Source organism: Bidens hawaiensis, unplaced genomic scaffold (genome assembly GCF_021521415.1).
Source record: "Bidens hawaiensis isolate Kalapana, Puna unplaced genomic scaffold, B.hawaiensis_p1.1 tig00005498_1, whole genome shotgun sequence".
NCBI lineage: Eukaryota > Viridiplantae > Streptophyta > Magnoliopsida > Asterales > Asteraceae > Bidens > Bidens hawaiensis.
In genome coordinates, this window is record NW_027491353.1 from 403,263 (window position 1) to 430,170 (window position 26,908).

General features: G+C 33.4%; 1 protein-coding gene and 2 pseudogenes across 2 annotated transcripts; all 3 read left to right on the forward strand.

The window, feature by feature from the left end:
- The first annotated feature begins 2,092 nt into the window (after positions 1 to 2,092).
- On the forward strand, positions 2,093 to 8,854 carry LOC143629948 (uncharacterized). Its single transcript, XM_077099089.1, has 10 exons — positions 2,093 to 2,291; positions 2,408 to 2,479; positions 2,987 to 3,159; positions 3,350 to 3,469; positions 3,566 to 3,683; positions 3,773 to 3,849; positions 6,439 to 6,623; positions 6,792 to 7,078; positions 7,423 to 8,627; positions 8,843 to 8,854. Exons 1-10 carry the CDS (start codon positions 2,093 to 2,095, stop codon positions 8,852 to 8,854), a joined length of 2,448 nt encoding a protein of 815 aa, XP_076955204.1.
- Positions 8,855 to 13,117: 4,263 nt separating this feature from the next.
- LOC143629973 (GDSL esterase/lipase At4g18970-like) lies at positions 13,118 to 16,442 on the forward strand (annotated as a pseudogene). The gene is made up of 6 exons (XR_013153061.1): positions 13,118 to 13,295; positions 13,352 to 13,528; positions 13,864 to 13,988; positions 14,284 to 14,533; positions 14,891 to 15,125; positions 15,477 to 16,442. The product of XR_013153061.1 is annotated as a GDSL esterase/lipase At4g18970-like (transcript).
- A 5,472-nt stretch (positions 16,443 to 21,914) lies between these two features.
- On the forward strand, positions 21,915 to 23,506 carry LOC143629974 (GDSL esterase/lipase At1g29670-like; annotated as a pseudogene).
- The last annotated feature ends 3,402 nt before the right edge of the window (positions 23,507 to 26,908 follow it).

The window sequence follows — 26,908 nt, forward strand, 5'->3', positions numbered from 1 at the left end:
AACCTATCAAAACACATCAGATCATCAATATTATCTTCATTATAACTTAATTATTTATTATTTTATTGGCCTTACTATTAATGCATACAAGATCTTTTGTTTGTAATTTTTCAATACTTCACTTTTCTATTTATTATAATATTTTAATTTCACAATGTAATTAATTTTTTTAACATAGTACGTACCATAAAACCTCAAAACAACTAAACACTAAAAATATCTATCATACTATTACCAACTTAAATTGGCCAATTCGTTGTAGTGTCTTAACGACTTTTTTTTTAATATGCGCTTGTGTGTAAGAATTACAATGTAACCTTACGGCCACTAGAAAGAAAACAAATATAGTGTGTGGTGTTAGTAAACAATGGTTAAGAGAGAAAAGGGACGACGTTGGTTTTGTAAATGACCTGACCCATTTTTTACCGGTTCATTTTGTGCCCATCATAACGAAAATTCTTGGATCCATCTTTGGTCACGTCTATAAGTTGAAACCACCCTCCTAATAAGAATTCAGGATGCATACGCTATGATGTTATATAGTTGGTTTCCATATTCAACGAATATTGATAATTTATATTACTGTTTTTTTATGCCTTCAATTACTTCTAATTAATACCCTTTATTTCACGATTGACATTTGAGATGCATGGTTAGATTTATCGTTTACTAGTAATTACGAAAGTAATGTTTAAGTTATAACGAAAAGTGTATGAGAAATAAGAAATATGGTAATCTAAAAATTAATTGTAATGTGTCAACTGAAGAACAAAAAGAGAAATACATTAAAAATATAACTTGCATTCTCTCTCCGCATACATGAAAAATATCAATTCTTCCATCATTTTATTTTGTTCATAAATTTTCAATAAGACATTTTTATAAGAGTTCACAATAAAACTAAGTGTTTTTTTTTATTTTAATATGAGTACCATTGTCACTATATTAAAAATTAACAAGCTTAAGCTTTCCAGTTGCTAGGGTTTTTCAACTCGTCATTGTGTCTTTCTACTCATCAATGTATCTTTTGTTCGTCATTGTCTTTCTACTCTTCATTGTCTCTTTATGTTCGTCGTTGTGTGTATCTTTTTCAATTTTTCTTTTTTGTTTCAAAAATGATGAAAGCTGAAATTTGTAATTGAAATAACACTGTTGTGTTATCCTTATATTTAAATATAATGATAAAAAAAACAATAAATTACCTAATACATAAAACACATTGAATAAATATTATACAATAACTTGAAACGTAAAATACTGTTGTAAATACATATTACAAAATGACATGTAACGTAAAACATAATTGTGATTACATATTACAAATTGGCCTAAAGTAAAACACAATGGTGATACATATTACACAATGACCTAGAACATAAACCACAATGATAAATAAATATTACACAATGGCCTGAACGTGTGTAGTACACAATAAACACCATACTATTTTTTTCAAATTAGTAGAATGTCACATGTAAATCCCGAACAAAATGCCATGTAAGTGGTGGGTGATTAGCCATGAAATGGAAGATGATGCAATCAGATCAAACTTGAGTTATTTTCCCAAAATTTCAAGGATAGTTTATCCCAACGACATGCTGTCGGGATAGGACTCCCAAAAATAATAGCAGGCATATTTCTTTAAGGCGGGTAACTTGAGTTATTTTCCCAACATTTCAAGGGTAGTTTATCCCGACTACATGTTGTCGGGTTAGGTCATTAGTTTTTTTTTTCTTTTATATATGGTTATATAAGTACGTACATTATACATACGTACACAGATGGTTACACTTAATAGAATATAAGATATCTGGATGTAGGTTCCCATTAGTTAAAATTGACGTTTTCGAAAGCCTGATAGTATGAAAAACAACAAATACTGGCTTAATAATCTAACTCCTCTAATAAAAGACTACCACTAAGTGCCACTTGTCAAGCTCTCATCAATTCTTAGACATTTTAACCCATTTTTAAAATATGAATCCTATGGGTCATTACCCACCCTGTTTAATGTTATTCGGATCTATATCTTTTATTCCTTTCTAAACATAAATCACAAAACTCTCCCACTAAGTCATCCATCCCCCTCTCCATGGTCCCTGTCGGCACCCAAATCTCATCAACCTCCCCCTCCACGGCCGCCACTACCACCACAGCCTGCACCGCCACTCCACGACCTCGCCCCCTCCACGGCCGCCACAACCACCACAGCCCGCACCGCCACTCCACGACCTCTTTTCGGTTTCCACACATCCATCCACTCTTCTCCGATATCGGCAAGAAAGCCAAAGGTTATTTCAATTAATTTCGATTCACTATTATATTCATATTCAATTCGCCCTAATTTGTTTGTTTGTTTGTTTGACCTGATTAATTAATTTGTTGCATCTGTTATGTTTTGTGTTAGATCTGTTAACGAGGGATTACATAACGGATCAGAAGTTTTCTGTCTCCACTGTTAGTGCCACCGGCGTTGTATGTATCTATGTCTCTTTTTCTAACCCTATATTTTATCCTTTTTCTTTCAATATTTGAATCATTTGAATCATCTATTGTTATTATTATACTCATATACGAATGACTGACTTCATTTGATATCCTATTGCTCTCCTTATTATTCGTATACATTAAACTTAAAAGTTAAACTATGAATAACACTTGCATACCTATCCAGCTTTTGGTATCAATAACAAATGTTAAATTATCCAACTAGATGAGTAAGAAATGATTGTGCAATATTCAATTAGATGTTTTTCAATGTTGTAATATGTGGTCTTCTGTTTTATATTTTTTGAAGCTGCTTTGTGGGATCTACTTTGACATATTCACTTGATAAGATTACCTCTGCTGCTTGTGGCCATCCTTTTTTGCAATACATCCTGAAAAGGTTTATTTTTTTAAAAAAAAAATTCCATGTATTATCTGATTTTTAGTGAAAAGCTTGCATTTTTAATAAAGTTTTTATCTTTCTATCATATTGTTATAGCTTACATCAGCACATCTATCAGTGATGGTCCTGGATGCTTGACATTTAGATGTCCCACTCCATCATGTGGTGCTTCTGTCGTTGTGGACATGGTCAACATGTTGACTTCAGACGAAGATAAAAATAAATATCGACGTTACCTTCTTAGATCTTATATTGAGGATAACAAAAAGGTATACATTTACTTTAAACTGTTAGTAGCTTGTGTCCTTTCTTCCTGGCTCCTGCAATTTAGGATTTTTTTCATATATTTATTTTTTTTATAGACAAAATGGTGTCTTGCTCCGATATGTTAACCTGATCATATTTTAATTCGGGTTTCAATATTTTATATTTCATTCCTGATCATATGTTATCCTGCAGTATTTTGGAGTTGACGCCGATCAATCACCCGTTCTCATAATACAAGACTCTAAAGGTGACAAATATGTTTGCCTAAACGTGCAAGTCAGTCATATTGCTCGTTGGTTGAAGGACTTTACGGTATATATTTAACGATTTTGTTATTATTGTTCCTATTGATTGGTATTATTAGTATTGAAATGATATAACACGTTTGGTCATGAATATTTACTCTAGGATGGAAAGCTAAAACCACATATCAAGTCAGAGGAGGTCCCTGAAACTAATGACGAGCCAGTTAAGGTGGTGGTTACAAAGAGCCTTAAAGAGATGGTTTTGGATTCTGAAAATAATGGTAAGTTTATACTTGGTTTTACACTTACACATATAAATATTTGGCCTATTGATTTAACTGTTTTAAACTTGGTTTTACATTTCTACTAGAGGTCTATGCACCATGGTGTGGACATTGCAACAAGAAGTTGAAGCCTTTAAGATGGAAAGCTAAAACCACATATCAAGTCAGAGGAGGTCCCCGAAACTAATGACGAGCCAGTTAAGGTGGTGGTTACAAAGAGCCTTAAAGAGATGGTTTTGGATTCTGAAAATAATGGTAAGTTTATACTTGGTTTTACACATGCACATATAAATATTTGGCATGTAAGAAACGAATAAAATACTTTTTTTATTACTTTTTTCAGACTACGTGATGCTATGAAGACGCAGCTGACATTCACCACCCTTTTATCAAGTTAGTTGTTTATTTAATTTGCTGGGTAATTCCGATTTATAATGTTAACTATTAATTAAAAAGTAAAACAACAAAAAGATATTTTTTTTGGATTTTTTCATAATAACTTTTTAGAAAATGTTTTTTACGAAACAATTTCAAATTAGTTTAAAAATTCAATGTATTAAACAAAATATCTCTAAATTTGGGTTTCAACAAATTAAAAAATAAGTCACAAATTTTGACTTATTCAATTTATTTGGTGATTTGGGGTTCAACTAATCTACAAATACCAATAATCCTAATTTTAACTCTTATTCAATGTATTTAGTTGTATCTGTCAATAAAGTTAAAAATCCCAATTTTAACTCTTCCAATTTTTTACGTAACAATTTCCTATCAACAAATTCAATGTATTTGGTGATTTGGGTTTCAACTAATCTACAAAAAAAAATTGTAATATTTCGAATAAAATTGGGATTTTTTTTTGTATATATTAGAAACTTATTTTAACCAAAAATAAATATGTTTTTAGGAAATAATTTCGTTTTTCTTAGAAACTCATTTTTAACCAAAAATAATGACTTTTTTATATGAAAGAATTTCAAACTACTTTTAGAAAGTATATCACAAATTATAAAACATAACAACTACCACTAATTTGGGTTTCAATATCAAAAAATAAAAATATAATTCATTATATTATGTGTTATATCAATATATATAAATATAAATTTAATGTTAATATTCTTAATAATTTGTTTTTAAATAAATGTGTAATTATATTAATTAACTTAGAGTTTTATATGAAAGATATGTTTAAATTTTCAAATTAATTTCAGGTCAACTTAATCCCCTAATTTTAGTCTCCTTCAAATATCCCCTAATTTTAGAGGATATTTGACCCATTTTTAAAATATGAATCCTATGGGTCATTTTTAAAATTTTGTTTTCCTTAGAAACTCATTTTTAACCAAAAAATAATGATTTTTTTATAGGAAAGAATTTCAAACTACTTTTAGAAAGTATATCACAAAATATAAAACATAATAACTACCACTAATTTGGGTTTCAATATCTCAAAATTTCAATATAATTCATTATATTATGTGTTATATCAATATATATAAATATAAATTTAATGTTAATACTACTAATAATTTGTTTATAAAAAAATGTGTAATTATATTAATTAACTTAGACTTTTATGTGGAAGATATTTTTAAAATTTCAAATTAATTTCAGGTCAACTTAATCCCCTAATTTTAGTCTCCTTTCAAATATCCCCTAATTTTAGGGGAATATTATTTAAATTATAACAACCGATTTTCCTTATTTACTATTTTCAATTATCAATACTATATTTCATAATATTGTAATATTTCTAATAAAATTGGGATTTTTTTTTCATATTAGAAACTCATTTTAACCAAAAATAAAGATGTTTTTATGAAATAATTTCGTTTTTTTAGAAACTCATTTTTAACCAAGAATAAAGATTATTTTGATAGGAAAGAATTTCAAAGTACTTTTAAAAAATATATCATAAAGACAACACTCTTAACTCAGAGGATAGGCCTGACATCTTGTGTAGATTGTTTAAAATCAAGCTTGACGCCTTGTTAAGAGACGTGAAGGATAAGGTGGTCCTTGGCAAAGTACAAGCATGTATGAATCATTTACATATGTTTCTTTCATCGTAATTTCTAATATAAGAGAGATTACAGTTTTTATAAAAACATATAACTGAAACCCGTTAATGTTTTTACTTATAAACAAAAATTTTCATGCAGTTGATTATATAATCGAATTTCAAAAGCGTGGTTTGCGTCATGCTCATATGTGCTTATTTATGCATGCCGATCATAAGCTTCTCGATATAGAACACGTTGACCCTTTTATTTCTGCGGAGATTCCTTATAAGAATGAGGACCCTGAATTACATTACCTTGTGAGTGAATTGATGATTCACGATCCATGTGGTGCCCATAATCCGACCTGCTCGTGCATGTTTGACAACAAATGTTAAAAAAATTTCCCAAAGAATTTTCAAGATGCAACATCTGTCGATTCACAAGGTTATCCCCAGTATGGAAGACGCGATTTTGGTCAATTTTTTCAAAAAGGAGACATTCAATTAGATAACAGAAGTGTGGTCCCCTATAACAAGTACCTATTAAAACAATATCAAGCACACATTAATGTTGAATGGTGCAATCAGGCGTCATCTATAAAGTATTTGTTTAAATACATCAACAAAGGACCTGATCGAGCTACTGTTTTTTTTTTTTCAAAAAACGACACACAAGAAAACGTGGAACAACCTGAGGTCAATGAGATCAAACAATTTTATGATTGTCGTTATTTATCTGCTTATGAGGCAGCTTGGCGTATTTTCGGCCATGATGTCCATTACAGGATACCTTCTGTTACCCGCCTACCTTTCCATCTTCCTGGACAACAGCATGCACTTTATGGTGCGGATAATGATCTTGATAATGTCTTGGAAAAAGTTGAGAGCGTCTCCTCTTCCATGTTTACTGGTTGGATGAAGTGCAACGAAAAGTATGCTAGTGCGCGTAAATTGACTTACGTTGAATTATCTACTGAATTTGTTTGGCATGCTCAACCCCGTCGTTGGGAACGAAGAAAATAAGGGTTTTCCATAGGAAGAATTCATGTTGTGTCTCCTGCAGCTGGGGAAGCGTACTTCTTATGAATTCTTTTGAACAGAGTTAAAGGTCCACAATCGTTTGAAGACATCCATACCGTTAACGGTCGTCTTCAACCTTCGTTTAGAGACGCCTGCTACTCTCTTGGATTGTTAGAAGACGATCAAGAATACATTGAGGCAATTGAAGAGGCAAGCCATTCATCGTTGGGTCACGGAGTACGCACGTTGTTCGCTACAATGTTGTCAACTGACAGCCTTTCTAGACCAGAGCATGTCTGGATAAATACTTGGAAATGGCTTTCTGATGATATTCTCTACAACCAACGACGTCTTTTAAAGTCACCAGGTATCAATTTTTTGGAAGTCAATTTTACAATCTTTATATCTATATATAGTCATTAATATTTGGAAATTATTTTTTTATTCAATTTTAACATAGTTATCGCTAACCGAAGATCAAATCAAGAACCTCACTTTATTTGAGATTGAAAAAATCTTGCTGCGAAACAACTCAAGCTTAAGAAAATATCAAACCATGCCTTTCCCCGATGCCGAGTATATATCTATTGCATCTAATAGTTTGATTCAAGAAGAGTTGTCATACGATCAAAACTTGCTAAAAGTAGAGTTCCAAACTCTATTTAATTCAATTACTAATGAGCAAAAAAATATTTTTATCGTATAATAAAGGTGGTGTGTTCTTCGTATATGGTTATGGTGGAACATGTAAAACGTACTTATGGAAGACCTTATCAACTGCCATAAGATCAAAAGGTGAAATCGTTCTAACTGTTGCTTCAAGTGGAATTGCTTCGTTATTGTTAACCGGAGGTCGCACAGCACATTCCAGGTTTCATATTCCGATAAATCTTAATGAGGATTCTACTTGCTACATAGATCCAGGTACAGATGAAGCCCAATTATTAGAAAAAACCAAATTAATAATTTGGGACGAAGCTCCAATGCACCACAAACATGGCTTTCAAGCTCTTGACAGGTCTTTAAAAGACGTTTTATTTTCTAATTTTCTATTTGGAGGCAAAGTTGTTGTATTTGGAGGTGACTTTCGACAAATTCTACCTTTAGTTCAAAAAGGCAGTAGACAAGACATCGTAAACGCCTCTCTATGTTCTTCTTACATTTGGAGTGAATGCAATGTCTTGAGATTAACAAAAAAACTAAGGTTAACTATGGGTACACCGTCATCTGATGTTGAGGAAACCAGATTATTTGCTAAATGGATTTTAGATATAGGTGAAGGTAATATTGGCGGTCCTAATGATGGTGTTGCAACGATAGATATACCTGACGATCTATTTATAAAAGATTCAGTTGATCCTATATCAAAACTTTTTGACTTTGTTTATCCTGATATTCTACATAATTATGAGAACCAACGTTACTTTCAGGATAAAGCAATACTTGCACCAACAAACGAAATTGTTGATGAGATTAATGATAGTTTACTCAAGTTTTTTCCAGGTGATGAAGTCGAGTACTTAAGTTCAGATACCATATGCAGTTCTAAATATATCAATGACACTGTTGATATAGCTTTATACTCTCCTGAACTGCTTAATGGTCTAAGAATATCCGGACTACCAAATCACAAACTGGTGCTAAAAGTTGGTGTTCCTGTTATGCTCCTTAGAAATCATACCCAGAAAGAAGGCTTATGTAACGGTACTCGACTACAGATTATATCTTTAGGTACTCGTGTAGTTGAAGCCAAAATTATTTCTAGAACTAACATTGGTCATAGAGTTTTGATTCATAGATCGCCACTGACTCCATCAAACAACAAAATAGCCTACAAGTTTCAAAGACGACAATTTCCCCTTGCAGTATGTTTCGCGATGACGATAAACAAAAGCCAAGGTCAAGCGTTATCAAGGGTAGGTTTGTACTTAAAAGAACCCGTGTTCTCACATGGACAACTATACGTAGCCTTGTCAAGAGTTACAAGCAGGTGTGGGCTAAAGATTTTGATTCTTGATAAACAAGGTAATCTGACCAATACAACAACAAATGTTGTGTACAAGGAAATTTTTTCTTATTTATAAAATACTTTTGTAATTTTATCTTTTTTTTGTAATCCTTGTAATTTTAGTTTAATTTGTAATTGTATTAACAATATATGACAACTGTGTTATTGATTGTATTTTGCTTAATGTTTAAATATTAAAATTTTCATTAATTTCCCGTGTATTACACGGATCTCAAACTAGTTTTAAAATAAAAATATAGCGATTCCTGACTAGAATTTTCTACAAAATGCATATTTTATTGTTGTGTAGTATTTTAATACGTTAAAATGTCATAAATACATTGTGTTCATATAATTTCTATATATAAAATTATACGAACCATCAGAAAAATAAGATATGAAGAATTATGATCATAACCTTAGAATAATTATTTTACATTTGAAACAAAAATTATTTATTATATATTCAACTGCACTATGTGCATCTACTTCTCATTGTTTTTAGAGGTTTATACTTTACCAAAGTTTTCGATAAATTCAAGAATATGTGTAGTGGATGGAGCCTCTATAGAGGCCTTATACGTCATTTGACGTCACGTCACCATAGAAACTTTATAGTTAAACTGGGTGTAGTGGATTAACAAAGTAGGACTCCCAATATTAATAAGGGACATATTTTATTAAGACGGGTAACTAGAGTTATTTTCCTAACATTTCAAGGGTGTATACGTATGTGACCATCTATGTACGTATGTATGTAACCAACTATGTATGTATGTAACCATGTATGGGAGTGTATGTGTGTATATATGTATATACGTGTATACGTGTATGAATGGTAGGCGTGTCTGCACATGTGTGTGCGATGTATGTATGTATGTATGTGTGTGTGTGTGTATGTATGTATGTATGTATGTATGTGTGTGTGTGTGTATGTAACCATCAGGGAGGGTTATCCAAAAATAAGTAGTTTCATAAAAAAACTATGAATAAATCATAGTCATTGGATCATGTTAATCAATGGTTGATATTTAAAATCATCAATAATCGACATTGTTTTCTAAAATTGCTCTTTAATTGTTACTACTGACATAGTTTTCTAGAATTATTCTTTCACCATCACTTGTAATGTCAAATGTTGAAAATTTGTTAGTTCTTACCATTCTTAGGGAAACTACTATGTAACCATCTATTGTATGTATGTATGTATGTAGTATGTCGTCGGTATTGGGTAGTTAATTTTTTATTCTCTGTTTCTAATCTAAGATGATTTTAAAGAAAAGAAAAAATAAAATATAAATATTCTATCTAGACAACATGTCGTCGGGATTGGTTTGTTAATTTTTTATTTTAAGATGATTTTAATGAAAATGAATAATAAAATATAAACACTCTATCCCGACAACATGTCGTCGGGATTGGGTAGTTAATTTTATTATTTATTCCTAATTTAAGATGAGTTTAAAGAAAAGAAAAAAACAAAATATAAGCACTATATCCCGACAAAGGTTAGTTTAGTCAAAGTTGATCCCGCATATTAACAACTGACATGTGTAAAGAATTTTGGGATTTTCTATCCCAGCAACATGTCGTCGGGAAAGAAATAGATATACCGACAAAAAGACCAATTTCTTGTAGTGTAAGACGGATATGAAAAATAAATGTAAATATTTTTTATAATTTGAGATAATGTAAGGTTATTTCCCACTTAACTAGACGTGTTTATGATATTTATTGGTTTTATCATAGCATATTCTCAAATGAGTTTTACAGGCAAATCTTGCAACAACACGATGGATACTACAATATTTCTAAATAATATATTTAGGGTTAATTAACATATTATCTGAAATATTGTGTTAATTGATTAACAAACTTTATAACAACTAATTAATCGAGCTAATATATATCTATTTTATATATAATACATGAGACATTGGCAAATTAAGACACCACATTATTAAGTAATTTACAATTTTTAATGGCTAATGTACATCGATCTTATATAACATGTAAGATAGGAACAAACTTGTCCATTATAAAATATGTCTTGAAATATTTACAACATAGTCCCCTCAACTAGCTTTACTCAACTTTTGTAAAGTTTAAGAAATAGTTACTACTTTGGACCTTTATTTTTACCCATATATTCCTTTTAATTTTATTTGTAAATAACTTCCCACCAAGGATTTTCCAACGGCCATTACTTTTTCTTACGATAATATTTTTTATAAAAAAATTACACTATAAAAATGAGCATTTTATTGTCTTTAATTTGGGTATGGATTTGCTATAATTTTTCAAATAAAAAAATAACATATTACGTATGAGTATTCACAATTTGGTTTTAACGGTATTTATGTTATACCATGAGCCAAACCATTGGTTCGATATTTTGTTATTGAGAACCAAAACGAAACCGTTGAAACTTTAAACTGAATCGTTGCTAATGGTTTGGTTTCACTTATTGAGCTTCAATAATGAATTTACTGTCCGATCTGGTTTTATATGTCCAATTAATAGTATATTAACCATAAACCAAACCCTTTCTATGGTTTGAACATTAGTAATCCGGTTGACAAAAGTGATGATTGGTTTAAACGTTCTCAAGGTTTCAAACGAACCTTGAATATCCACAATTGTTACATGATTTCTATAATTTTTGTTCCACGTCGCATTGCGTTGGCACCCGTCTAGTCTACGTATAAAGAGAATAGCAAGGACCTCTTAATTTTTGGAGGTCCAATATCTAATACTTAATGTACAATCAACAATGCATTAAAATTTGAAAATATAGGGGTAATATTGTATTTGGCCATATGATGTATAGTTAAGTGATTTGGTTTAAAAAATAATAATAATATTGGTCCTTCAACTTTTACTATTTTTTTGTTAATTTATAATATAGTTGCACATTTACCCCTTATTCTAAATCAACTACCACCACGACTTTGTAACGTCCATAACTTTTTCACACGTTAATATTTTTTAACAACAAAATACATCATAAAAACGGGCATTTTATTCTATTTAATTTGAGTATGGTATTCCTATACTTTTTAATTTCAAAAAATTAACATGTTATGAGATTATGCGTTAGGACCGGCAATGGTTCCAAATAGGGCGGATCTGGTCCTGTATAAGACCGTATTAGGGTCGGAACAGGTTAATACAAAAAAACGGTTAATTTGGTTCAGGTCGGGTCGGTAGGGTTCGGGTCGAAAGGGTTCAGGTAAGAACGTTTTGAGTTGGGTCGGAACATGATTTTAGTCAAAACAGGTTGGTTTAAAAAGTGATTTATTTAAAACTACTACATATTGAAGCTTCGGTTCTTGATTTTCCGTCACATGTTACACACGTTCAGGCAACTGTTATGCGGATGACATTGTGTGATGCACTTACCGACATTGAGTCCGATGTCACGTTGTGCGCGTACCATCATTGGGTTACCGTCGTTCCGTTGCAAGATTATATATGCACGTGTTGACACCTGTTACGTGTTCGATGTTATGTTTGCATATGTAACCCGCATCATCGTGCGGGCACTCACCTAGTGTAATAATAGTACATGCGCATCATCAGTGAGTCCTTTCTCTGCCCGTATCTTAAGTGGAGCCTGGCTAGAAGGGAGTGTCTTGCAAAACATACGGTTGTTGTGAGGAGAAAAGAGGAGAGAGAAGAGGGTTGATGGTGACGTGGGTTGCCCACCTCTTCTCTTATTAAAGATGCTTTAATATATACTTTTTTTATTTAACAACAAGACCCGAACATTTAAAATTATCCTGACAAATAGATCACCTACTACCTGAAGAATAGAAAGTGGTCACTTTGTTCACCCTTCCAGGATTAAACTCACAACTAAAAAAAACAAATGCTCAACCCAGAACAAAAATGTTTTAGGCAAGACACATAAAGAATAAAATCTTTCATAGGAAAAACCATGGGACTACCACTCAAACAACATATAATATACATTGCATTAGAGGTGCACAAACCGGTTTAAAATTCAAAATCGGTTCGGGTTAAAACCGGTTCGATTTGGTCAACAAAAGTCAAAACTGGTAATTTATAATCGGTTTCGGTTCGGGTTGAAACCGGTTTCTTACCATGTTACGATCGGTTTCGGTTTGGGTTTTGATCGGTTTTGGTTCGGGTTTTGGCCGGTTTTTTCCGGTTTCGGTTAACCGGTTTGAAACTGGCTTTCGTGGAGAAAACTACAAACCGGTTCCAAAACTTCGGTTTCAATCGGTTCCAAACTGGTTTCTACATAATCGGATTCAAACTGGTTCGGTTTCGGTTTGATTTTCAGGTCGGTTCGGTTAACCGGTTTATTTGCCCACCTCTACATTGCATAAAGGATATGCAATTTTCAAATAATGGTAAGTTCTAAAATTGGACTTTGGGTTTCTTCATCGTAATCCCATGCTCCTCACTTTCTATAAATAGCCTGCGTGTAGCATTCCAAGTTCATATTATTGATTTGTAGGGGAAACAAATATGGCTTCTAACGTAGGCCTATTGTTTCGTGTCCTCGTAATGGCCACCATGATGCAATTTCAAACTATTTTAGTCATTGGCGCACCACAAGTCTCATGCTACTTTATATTTGGTGGCAATTTCAAACTATTTTAGTCATTGGCGCACCACAAGTCCCATGCTACTTTATATTTGGTGACTCTTTGGTCGATAATGGCAATAACAATAACCTTCAAACACAAGCAAAAGCCAATTACCAGCCTTATGGGATCGACTTTCCACCAGGTCCCACCGGCAGATTCACCAACGGTCGAACTGTTGTGGATCTCCTCAGTATGTCACTCATTCTCTTAGCTTACTAAATTTCATTATTATTACTGCTGCAACATTGTATTTACTTGTATTTAGATGCTTAAAACATAAGATATGATTGATATTACGAAATTTATACAACTAGCGAAAAATATATGTTGATATTATGTTCCTGATATATATTTTAATTATATTTTTCTAAAAGATGCTGATATTACTAAGACTATAGGAAATAGTTTGTTAGGCTTGAAAATTTGAGTACTCCTATATTATAATAGTTTCTAGGCTTTAGCTTATTTTTATTTAGAGTCTTGCGACTGATAATTAGACCCTCAAAATCGTTTGTGTGATTTCAGCTCAAAGTCTAGGCTTTGATGATTTCATTGCATCGTTTGCTACCGCAACTAACGAACAGATAAGCATGGGCGTAAACTATGGCAGTGGTGCAGCTGGCATTAGAGCAGAAACAGGAAACAAACTGGTAAACACCACTAGCGAAGAATTGAATAATGAACTATATTATTGTCAAACATTATTAGTGTGAGTCCACGAGCCCAGCTTGACTATTGGAATATTGGACTATATTATTGTCTCACAAGAGAGATTTTTTTTTTTTGATAAAAACTGGATCTCCCGTGATTAATTCTGACAATGATATATATAGTCCAAAACTGAAACCCGTTAATTTTTGGATTATAAATAAGTATAATACTCAATTTTTAGATTATAAGTATAATGTTTAAACTAACAACTGCTCTTGTTTATCTTTATCTTAGGGTGACCGAATTAGCTTGGATAAGCAACTACGTAATCATGAATCAGTAGTTTCCCGGCTTCAGGTCTTGCAACGCAACAGAACATTTACGAATGAATACTTACTTAAGCAAGTGCATTTACACATTAGCTATTGGAAGCAACGATTACGTCAACAACTATTTCATGCCCGACAATTACCCAGCCGGCCGCATATACACACCTGATCAATTTGCATCCAAACTCATTGAGCAATACTCTCAACAACTAAGGGTAAACTTAATGTTTTTTCGTTTCTAAGCTGAGCATGTTGGAAATACATTTCATAACCTGGACCGCTTTATAAACATGTTGGAACAGGTTTCAAATATCAGATGATGCCATAAATAGTTTAAAAATTAAAACATATAAATATACAACGAATTAGAAATAAAATATAACAATACACTATTTTTGTGTCAGTTTATATACGTATAACCAAACCGATATGATTACGTATTGGTTCTTAGCCCAGTAAACACTTGGTAGAAATATTATTAAACTTGTATTTTCTTTTTGTATAGTGTTTTTGTGATATTTAGTACTCTTTCAACTAAAACCATCAATTTTTTGGTTCTATTAATTTGATAGACTCTGTATAATTTGGGAGCTAGGAAAATTGCAGTGTTCGGTTTGAGTCTTCTAGGGTGCACCCCGTTTGAGATACAAATGTTTGGCACGAACGGACAATGTGTTGAGTCGATTAATGAGAAGATCCAACTATTTAATGACAAACTCAAGCCTTTAATTTATGATCTTAACAATGATTTTCCAGATGGAAGATTTACTTTCATCAACGTTACAGGCATTTCTACACTTCAAAACGGTAAATAATCGTAACAAGTTCTAGTTTATATATATAGTGTTTCATGTTGACTTATAATTCCTGTTTGTGTTCTTTTGCTAATATTCAACTTTTCAAGTATCACGCATAGTAAATATTAGTTTACTAAGGCCATGTTTGGGATTCCTTATTTACACCTCCTTTTGACTTATATAAGGAGTTTTTGATAAGTTACACTTTTCTAACTTATCGAAACTCCTTTTTCCTTCTTTAAAAACTTAAAAAGGGCACATTACCCAAACACCCTTTTAACTTACATAAGTTAATAAGTTTTAAGGAAGTAAAAATAAGGAAACCCAAACACCCCCTGAAATGTTCCTTTTTGGTTCGCAGTAGTATTTCCAAAGGTTCCTTGTTGTCAACTACGGGCAGATGGACAATTATGCGCTCCAAACTCTGTGGCCTGTCTGAATAGGAATTTGTACGCTTATTTTGACGGTCTTCATCCCACTGAAGTTATAAACAGAGTCCTTGCAACAAGAGCATACATCGCGCTCTCTCCCACGGATGCAATTCCCTACGACATTAGTAGTTTGGCTTCACTCATCCTTAACATATGAAGAGATTACACGATAACCTACTGTGTGATGGTTCTTCGTATGGAAGATAAATAAGAAAGAATAAAGAAGATATGAATAAAAAAAATTATGTTGTGGTTTTGTTTAAATGTCAGACATCAATAATCAGAAGTTATGGGGCCAAAACTATACTTATACGTAAATAAATCCTTAAGTGATTGAAAGTACTCCTAATGTTGCAACGAAGAAAAATTAAAAAAAAGAAAAAAATAAAATAAAAGTTGCAACAAACATTCAAGAAAGCAAGTGCATAATGAGACATCACAATAATAAATAAAAGAAATGTATATCTAAATAGTCATAACTTTTCCCTTTTAATTTATCAAGTTGGCAATCACACAAAACTATAAGATGATTATGTACAATTGCGCTTATCCGCACATATTGTGGCCAACTTTGCACCGATACAGTAATGCAACTTGTCGATGACAGTTGATCTCTCCCGTCACCTCTGTTTAGCATCTAAGCTCGCCTACAACCTCTCCGGATCCCTTTCCATGCTAGCATTCAATCTCGTGTGTTCCCTAGCCTCCATCTCCACGTACGATAATCTATAAAATCAACAGTCAGATAAATGATTAGCAATTTGCTGATGATAAGAAAAATTATTTAGATTTTACTAAACCATATATACGCACAAAGATCGTGAGCGTAATATATAATCGTGTTGGAACTACTGAGATGGCAACTAAAACTTGTGGAAGAATAGAAAACACACACGCACATTTGGTGTCACATAGTTTGTGAAAATTTATGTTTACTCGCTTTGTTATGATTAAAAAAGTGGATTTCACGTTAGGAATTATATCTACTAGTCTTAATTCTAAGCGTAGTTATGACAATGCCAATTTGTATAACAATTTTTTGTCAATTGAAAAAAGCATTGTATAATGGGAGAGCTAGCTTAACTTGATTTTTCATTTCTTTTTTCTAATTTTTTTTGGTAAAAGGCTAAGGCCCGGCAAACTTTTATTATGGAAAAAATCAAAGTACAATACAAGGCACCTAACCTACCCGGAATTTCCCCAGAGTAGGATTAGGCTCTAAAACAAATAAAAGACTATAAGAACATGCGTTGTCAAAACTACACACAACCGAGTATTTTACGTCATGTGGCGTCGAGTCAGATTTGGGCATTTTGCAAAAAGTAGGTGTATGGGAAAATGTCTCCAAAATGCCTCTCTCCTCCCCCTCTCTCTACATCTCTCTCACAAAACCCTCAAAATTTGAGCCACCCTCTTGTTGTGTACACAAAACTCTGGCCTCCAAAATGGCATCCAAAACGCACGTGCAGGGGTGGGGTGGGGGGGGGGGGGTTTCCCGGCGTTTGGCCTCAAAACGCCCCAAAATGCCATCGGCTACGGATAGTCTAAAGGTGCTATCATTCTTGTTCCACGTAAAGCATTAGTTCAATCATGTTTCCAAAGTTTCAGCCCACTCTCATGTTTAGCCCAGCCCAATGTTAAGCTAAAAGCCTCATAATTCCAAATCAGTAAATAACTAAACACATGGCAGGCCCAGATCCAGTTTTATTTCTAAGTGTTGTAGTAGGCCCATTTCATATTTCATTTATATTAGCCCAATAGTCAATTTAATCCCAAAGCAACCCAGTCCACCAAGGCGGCAAGCCGAATTAATAACCTAACTGATGCTGACCCACTGTAAACAGGCCCAAACAGAATACCATCGTCCCGAACCAAGACCCATCCTTATAACACAAAACCCCTCGGATCTGATATCGAGACCCATTTCCACTTTAAAAATTTTTATAACAATGCAAGCAGACAATGAGGTTGCTTGCAATTAAACCACACCACCAACACTCATAACCATTAAATTCCTTCACCAGAATAGTGGCCACTTACATTAAGTGTTGAGTAGGAAAAATGCTAACTTTAATCAAGTAACATAACCAAACAAGGTGTCTGTTAGCTTGATTAAAGGATTGTCCCAAAACTATACAAGCATATGTAACAAGCCACAAATGCCTGAACCAGAATTTGACTATAACAAAACTATTGTTGACTAACCTTGATCTGATTAATTTGACTTTGACTTGCATGAACCAATTCACATATGGTAACAGGCCTGCAAACATGCTTAAAACCCCAATGTTGACTTTGACTTTTGCATTGACACCGAGGATAACGATTTTTACTTTCGGCATACCGTTGACTTTCAAGATTTGGCCTATTAACTTGTTTCTGCATCAGATTCTGATGCTAATTCTTGCTTTGACTTTGTAGACCAATAAGTTGACTTTCTTTGTTGACTTCAATATCTTTCCTTTTATAAGTTCCAAAATACCAGATCTGCCCCTAAGTACCGAACACCCTTAATTCTCTTTTATCAACCCATTGACTTAGCAGTAGACTTTGACCTGGATGTTGACCTTGAGTAAACAGTTGACTAAATTGCCCCTGACTATGTAATTTCTCTAGTTCCATCATATAAATAGTTTTGGCCCAAAGTACACAACAAAAATTGTTGTGTACAACGAACACTCACTTATCAGCATGTGCTCTTTAGAATGATCAGAACTGTTTGTACAACATAGGTTGCCAAGAATTCTAGCATAACACCATTATATCTTGAGGTGGCAATCCTGACCCATCTAGATAAGTTTGGGTTATTTTGGACTTAAAATACAAAAGTTATGGGTCGTTTTGGGTAAGCTATAATACTAATGGGGGTTAAAATGGATATATTCAGAAGTTAAAGTTAAAGCGCCTGGTCAAGATGGGTCTCAAATAGAAGGGTACTGAATTATGCGAACTTGTGTTTGGGATATTTTTATAAACCCTACAATCATGCTTTGCGTACGTGATTGGTTGTTTGGTTTAGAAGGTAATAAGTTCATTATCTTTGCTACTTAACTTTTTATATAATGTTAACTTATCTTTTACTTTTTTTACATATATAGATGAAGAAGCGAAAGAGATGGAGGAAGAGCTTGTAGAAGATATTGAAGCATTGTATCCAACGCATGATTGTAGTCACGTTTAGGTAAATGTGTATGTGTTTGGGGTGGTTATTAACTTTTGGAGGTATAGACGTAAGTTGTCTTTTTTTGGGTTTGACTTTCATGTTTATAGTCGGTTGGTTTAGAGTAGAATGACTCATTTGGATCTTTGAACATGTTTTTGTTATTACTATTAATTTTGATTATATAACTGGATCTTTTAACATCTTTGGATCTTTCATGTTCTTATATATTTTTATTATTTGTTTTAATCACATGAATAATTATTTCAAAATACTGTAACAATAATCGCACTAAAAGTTTAGTGATACTTAATTACTTATTTTTTAGTTAAAACAACAGCATCAGTTAGCAACTTACCCTATATTAATTGATTTTAGACAGAATTACAAATTTTGTCCTCTAAAAAAAACTAAATTACGGTTTGTGTCCTTTATTTAGTTTCTTTGCAGGCGGTGTACTTTAAACATTTTTTCATACACGTTATGTCATTTACGCTAACCGGGTTAGAAAAACTCAGTTAAATTCCCTCACGTGAGGCGCATGTGAGGACATTTTTGTCTTTTTTCGTCTATACCTGCAAACAAAACCCCTTTATCAGTGTTATCCCCCACCATGAATCTTTTCATTTTCCGGTGATCCTTCAAAAACCCCTAATTGAACAATCGTATTGAACAACATTCCTCCTCCTTGATTAAAAAACAGATTAAAAACCCTAAATGGATGATATGGATGATTTTCCTCCTCGATTTTACATCCGTGAAGCTTTTGGACAATCGGATTGTGAGAATTTTATGGTAAGTTTAAATGTCGAACAAAATATAACACAATGTTGAGTAATATAACACAGTATCAAGAAAAAAAACATAATGTTAAGGAAAAAGACACAATCAATAACGAAAATAAACATAAAACACAACGATTTTTTCCTCAATATTGTGTCTTTTTTCTAAACGAGGAACACGGTGGAAACATTTTTAAATTTAAACGTTTTTTTTCGTTTTTTTTATCAAATTTTGAGTTATGATTTTTTATTTGTTTATTTATTTTTTAAAAATTTTGAAGGATTTTTTGTGCTACTATAAACCTTTCTCATTTTTGTCAATAACTTGACTCTTGTCAGCCTACCATGATCTAATTATTATTATATTTAAGAGCTTTGGTGACAATATGGCACAGAAAATGCATTTAAAAATAAAATGCAATTGGTTGGATGGTTGTGGTGTTTACTTTAGATTTAGAAGATGTGGGTTGTTTACCCTGGTTCGAAGGTCTTCTATTACATATAAAGACGTTTTTTTTCCTCACATTTTTATTCTATGTGTTAGTACTTGTCTTTCAACATTATATAGTGGTTGATGATGAAGCTTTGACCACCAACTTATAGGGCCCGTTTACTTCTGGTACCGTAATAAACGTGAGAAAAACAGCTAACTCATGTGGGATCGTCACATTTTTTTAGCTCTAGTACCGCAACGAACGTAACGAAAATCGATTGAAAGCCATTTTTTGGTTTTTAGTTCCGGTATCGTAAAAAACGTGACAATAACCAACTGAATTTGCGTAGGTTGGTCAACGCCCGGGATCGACGACGATTGGGTTTTACCAATGCTCTATTTTTACCGATCGACGCCATCCCATTTGCCCGCCTCGATGTTTAACTTTTTTGTTTTATTTTTGGTTTTAGTTCTGTTTCAATAACGCACGTAATCGAAACCAACCGAATTTTCATCGAGTTAGCGACTGAACACTTGGGTTTTACAACCGCCTAGATTTTACCGACCTGCCTTGGCGCATCACGCCAGACAAAACACTAGTTACAAACAATTATTAAAATCAGACGTAAACATTATATTTTATCATAATTAGAAAATTTCCTTAAAAAGGCAAAATAAAAGAAAAGAAAAAGGCTAGATCAAATCCATGATTCAGTTATTTTAAAAGACTTTAATCAATCTTGTGAAAAGTTGTTCTTAAAAGCCATTGAACACACCACGCTTTGGATTACTTGGAAACCAAATATCAAAACGATTCATACACTGAAAGAAAAAGTCGTGAAATAAAACTCCGTTTGATGGTCCCAATGTACCCAGAAGACGAAACATGTCCGATCTGCCGTAAGGCTTGCCTGGATAAATTCGGAGAGCATGCGGTTCATTGCAAGGAGATGCCTGGGTTCAAATACCGACATGATTGGGTGCGGGACGTTCTTTGGGACATCTTAAAGCGAGCTGGGATATCAGCTAAAAAGGAAGCTCCCGTAAACTTCCTTACAGACCCCTCGGAAGGGAGATCCACTTTACGACCGGCAGATTTGCTCGTCTTTGGTTGGGCCGGGGGAAAACACGCTTGTGTTGACCTCACAGGGGTATCTCCCTTAGCTGGTTTGAGGGATAATGGGTTTATAGCTGGGCAAGCAATGAAAAGGGCTGAAACGAAGAAGGTGGAGAAACATGCTAAAGCCTGCGAAGAGAACCAACATGTGTTTGTCCCTCTGGCTTTTGATACATTTGGCTCCTTGGCACCGGAAGCTATCCGTTTCCTAACCAGGGTCCAACAGGTTGTGCATAGCAATGTGTCGACTCCAAAGGGGCATGGGTATGTCTTTAGCAGGTTAGGGTTTGCAATTCAGAAAGGGGTGGCGGCGCAGCTTGTTGCCCGCCTACCTGCTATATTGATGTAATATTTATGTTTCTAAATTCAAATCAATTTCAAAGTCAAAAAAAAAAAAAAATTGCTTATTGTAGGTGTTAAAATGTGAAAAGTGAATTGCTTAGAGTGAACAACAGATCCGTGTTCATCTCATGAATGAAGGTACCTTGTCGAGGTTAAGATTGATCTTTCACACCAAAAAATATTATGACTTGTAACTTAAAACTATCCTCAAAATTTAAGATACCTATTACTATTTGCTAACATGCAGTTCTCTTTTTAAGATAACTAGATGTTAAATTGTTAATGCATATGATGTGCGTGGTTGGTTTCCATGTTCAACAAATTGGTATGCCATGCACATCACATTAATGTTCTTTTGTACCTTCTAGTACATGTTCTTTCGCATATATTACGATTAGGGTTTATGATTAGTTAAAGTGAAAAGTAGCGAAATAATCATAAAAATATTTTGGTTTACTTAACGGTATTTCCATGCTTCTCACTCTCTATATTAATAATATGTATGTTGCACTCAAAATCCATATCCATCTCAATTTGTAGTGAGCAGCAAATATGATTCCTAGGCATTACCCATTGTTTCGTGCCCTCGTAATTGCAGTTATGACGCGATTCCTATTTGTTTTTGTCATCGGTGAACAGCAAGTTCCATGTTACTTTATATTCGGTGACTCTTTGGTTGATAATGGCAATAACAATAACCTTGTGAAATCAGAAAAAGCCAACTACCTGCCTTATGGGATTGATTTTCTACAAGGTGCCACTGGCAGATTCACCAATGGTCTTACCTCTGTGGACATCATCGGTCTCTCTCAAAATCTTTGATAGTCACATTTTTGGATCAAGTCTTGTCATATTTCAAGTATAATAGTTAATTTACTTATTTAAGGATCATAAAATAATATAAATCACAAGGCATCATACATTTCTATTGACTTTTTTTATACTTCAAAAACGACAACAATAATACTACACTTGCTTGATAACAGGTCAACTTCTAGGTTTTCCTAACTTCATTCCACCGTATGCTACCGCTACCAACGAAGAAATAAGTAGAGGCGTAAACTACGGCAGTGGTGGTGGTGGTATTAGACCGGAATCCGGAAGAAATCTGGTAAACGTAGACGATTTTAAAAACATCTAAAGTGTACATAATATAAGTGTAACGTTTTATTCTATTTTGTTCGTGTTTATCATTATCTCAGGGTGATCGAATCGACTTGGATATGCAACTACTTAATCATGCGACAATAGTCTCACTGGTTTCGCAGTTGCAACGCAACAAAACATTTACAAATGAATACATAAAAAAGTGCATTTACCTAGTAAACATTGGAAGCAACGATTATGTCAACAACTACTTGATGTCCAACAGTTATCCCACAGGTAGCATGTACACCCCCGATCAATATGCAACAATCCTAATTCGTCAATTATCGAAAAAACTGACGGTAAGCACTTTGTTCCTCCTAGTTTTAGAGTTTTTTGTAATCTTTAATCTTTTTCTGGCTCGTAATTAACTTTTTGGTCAAAACCCAAGAATTATATTTTCTTCATATGACAGACTTTGTACAAATTGGGAGCTAGGAAAATTGTTGTGTTTGGTTTGACTTTAATAGGGTGCACTCCAGCTGAGATAGCAATGTTTGGGACTAATGGGAAACCATGTGTTGAGTCCATTAAAATTTGACTGAGATGTTTAATAAGAGGCTTAGGCCTCTTGTTGATGATCTTAACTATGGTTTATCGGATTCAAGGTTCACTTTCGTCAACTTTTCAGGCATTTTTGCAACTCAAGAAGGTAAAAGTCTTAACAACTAAGCATAGGGTTACCTTTTTTATTTCGAACACTTCTTTTTTATTATTATTATCATATACAAAAGGATTCTAAAACGGTCTTTTTTTTCTCATTTCTAGGCTTGCCAAATATTCCTTGTTGCGAAGTACAACCCAACGCACTATGCGTTCCAAATTCAATTCCTTGTCGAGATAGGTCTTCAACTGCTTGGTATGACGGTTTTCACCCATCGGAAATTGCAAACAGATTCCTAGCATCAAGATCGTATACCGCACTCTCTCCCATGGATGCGTCTCCGAATGATATTAGTACTTTGGCCCGACTTTAACATATTCAGAAATTCCATTGAGAAAATCAAAAAATAATATTATAGTATGATTGTTCATGTGGAAGATAAACAAGAATAATAATGACAATTTTAATAAGATGTTCTTTAGTATGTGTTTTATTTACATTTAAGACACCCATAAACAAAGTTATCACAATATTTAGGTGACCTACTTTTCTCAAGTACATTTAAATGAGAATGTAAGGTCGTGTAAGTATGTGTATATGGATATTTTGGGTAGCGCACTACACAATTTAGTTACGGTCTTAGATATGTCTGAACATAATCATTGGTGTAGGTGTATCTTTTAACTGTGTAGGTAAAATATGAAAAAGGATGCTATACATATAATAAGCAAAATGATTTTAATAACAAATTATAATAAAAATAATTTAATGAAACAACTATTGTGCAACTTTTTTTCAAATAATAACCAGTTATCAAAATTAAGAAAAATCCATTATTACTAAAACACCCATATGATTCAAATAAATCATAAAACAAAAGAAAATTTATGATTGGATGATTTCATTTCTTTCACTTCTCGTAATAATAACATTTATCGCATGAACTTAACCCTAGATTTGTATTCATGATTTTTAAATGATGTAGAGACTTTAACTCTAACATTGAGTCACTAACCTAAAAAAAACACTACTAGAAAATTGAGCAATTGCCACCAAAATTTGCTACCGAAAAAAATGGTAGCAAAGTTAGCGACCGATTTAGCAAAATTGCTACCGAAAAAGCCAATCAAGCGTAGCGGTAGCTAAGCGGTCAAAGTTTCTGCAACCGTTTATTTTGCGGTCGGAGTTTTTGCAACCGTTTATTTTGCGGTCGGAGTTTTTGCAACCGTTTATTTTGCGGTCGGAGTTTTTGCAACCGTTTAAATTCGGTAGCTAGGTGATCGGAAATTTTGCAGCCATTTATTTTGCGGTCGGAGTTTTTGCGACCGTTTATTTTGCGGTCGAAATTTTTGCAACCGGTGACTCAATGGTCGGAATTTTTGCAACCGTTTTTGTGGTAGGAATTACGAAATAATTCTCTTCGTACTCCAAACTAATCCGTACAAAAGGTTGGGTCCTCTCTTCTTGGGGATATAAACTAAGATCATGAATTACTAAAGGGACCAATTATGCATTTCCTGAAAACTTTTATATGCCCCAAATCCGTACGTGGACGTTGACGCTGGTGTTGTTTTGTCACCGGGACTATTTCTATTGAGCGATGGAACGGAATAAGGCGAGAATTAGGGTTTCGGCTGCTTCTATTGTTGAAAGGAGGTAGTAAACAGAATAATTCGTCATCTGCTCCTCCCGTCCACGACGATCACCGCCACCACTGCCGTAAAACATCACTCCGGCGATCACCGCCACCGCTTCATCGGTCAATTCATCTGGTTCGTTTTCTCATCACTCATTCTCACTGTTTGCCATGGATTTTCAACGATTGTTAGTATTAACGATTAGATCACGAATATAGATTTGCTTTGCACAACAATCATCGATTAGGTTAAATTTTGAACGATTGTTATTATTAACAATTGTTATTCGCCAATTAGTTTCCACGAATTGTTAGATCGTTAAATCAGTAGTTTCACACATAATATCGGTTAAATGTTTTGTGGCGCCTATTATCGTTAGATTGTTCGGTTAGGTCAGATTACTAATTAGTTATTTGTATTGATTTCATGAAGATATGTTTCTGTAATTACTTAGTGTGTGTTATGATTGATTAATTTGTAATGCTGGTGGTTTATTGTGAGCTGAATTTAGTGGTTCAGTGATTGTTGGATCTGAATTGATGTTCGTCTATTGTTTACGCATTCACTTAGTTGTTAGGATCCTGATGTTCATCTTTGTAGTTTATTGTAATTGTTAATTCATTTGGTGTAAAAAAAGATAATAAGTTATACCGTTTTCATATACAATCTTTGGGTTTTTCATGATTTGGTCTAAACCACATACCTCTTATAAATGTTGGATCATTAACCTTCATGAGTGAAAACGTATTTGAATTATAGTCGAGCTCAGTGCAATTCTGATGGATATCCTGCATAAACATAACACGGGACTCTGCTTTTTCTCTATGGAACAAATCCATGTTTTGAGTCCTTAAAAATATTAACATATCGTTTAATACGCTTAATGACGTTGCATCGTTAAAAACCTTTCTAGGAAAACCCGGTGGGACAAAACCATACCTAAGGGAAAAAGACGTGCATCGCGTATTTTAAATAATAAACAACATGCTTCAGGATGATGTTAAATCGGTACTTCAGGACCTATATGATTAAACGTATATGATTGATTGATGCTACTGGATCAGTTATGTTACCTCATTAAAAACCTTACTAAGAAAACCTCTTGGGACAAAACTTAGGGAAGGAAAAAAGAGTGCAACATGTTTGAATATAATCAAATTTCACTAGCACATATATTAGTAATGCAATATTCAATCACTTGATATTTATATGACATATTAAGGCATCAATTGCGTTTAACAATGGTACTTATGGACCAAGTACTTCTACCCCCCTTTTCTTGGTACAGTAAAAATCATTTGTATATATAGCAACTGACCAATCATGAGTGTGATAGTGAATCAACTTTACTTGTATTAAAATATGTTAACATCTTCTGGATGTAATTTGATTGATGAATAAATACAATTAAATGTATACTCGATTTGAAGGTCAATGAATAATTTAGTTGCGTCAAATTATTCTATACCAAAACTTTCTCTTAAATAGTTCGACAAAGTCTCTCGATGATGCAGGACATCATCACTTTAAACTGCGATTATATGAACTTTTAAGAGTGAAATTTTAATATATAGAATATTAAAGCCATTTTGTTGCTTCAGGCATTTTTACCCATTTAGGAATGTTCATGTAAATGTAATGTTCAATTGTCTCGTACAGCAATACGGTGATAACATCCATATTTTATCTGAAGTAGTTCTGAGATTGCGAAGCTGATTAAAACATCTAATGATTATCGCATCCACTACAGGGAAATACGTTTCCTCATAATCAACTACTGGGATTTGGGAAAACAACCAATGTGTTACTCGTGCCATACATCACAAATTGATGTAAGGAGGAAATAGTGTGCTTGAAGTGTTTTATATTGTGTGTTTTACTTGTTTATATGTATCGAACTCAAGTACTTAGATTGGTTTTATGTTTACAGGTGATTGAAGCTTAAAAGAGCTTAAAGGAGAGAATTTGGAGCATTCATGATGGAGTGGAAATGAAAGTAATGATATATGATATGATAGAGAATTGAAATACGAAGACGTGGCCGCAAACGGGGAGGAAAACGAAGTTGAAATGAAGATTTTATGAAGAAAAGGGTGTTTTTTTGCTGTACCCGCCGTAAGTCAGTGACGAGAGGCCGTAGG

Bases quoted from the DNA above. Each gene is read 5' to 3' on its own strand.
- LOC143629948 (XM_077099089.1), top strand. From the start codon at position 2,093: ATGGTCCCTGTCGGCACCCAAATCTCATCAACCTCCCCCTCCACGGCC. The intron at 2,292-2,407 runs GTTATTTCAATT...GTTTTGTGTTAG, and splicing joins TATCGGCAAGAAAGCCAAAG to ATCTGTTAACGAGGGATTAC. The intron at 3,160-3,349 runs GTATACATTTAC...GTTATCCTGCAG, and splicing joins ATATTGAGGATAACAAAAAG to TATTTTGGAGTTGACGCCGA.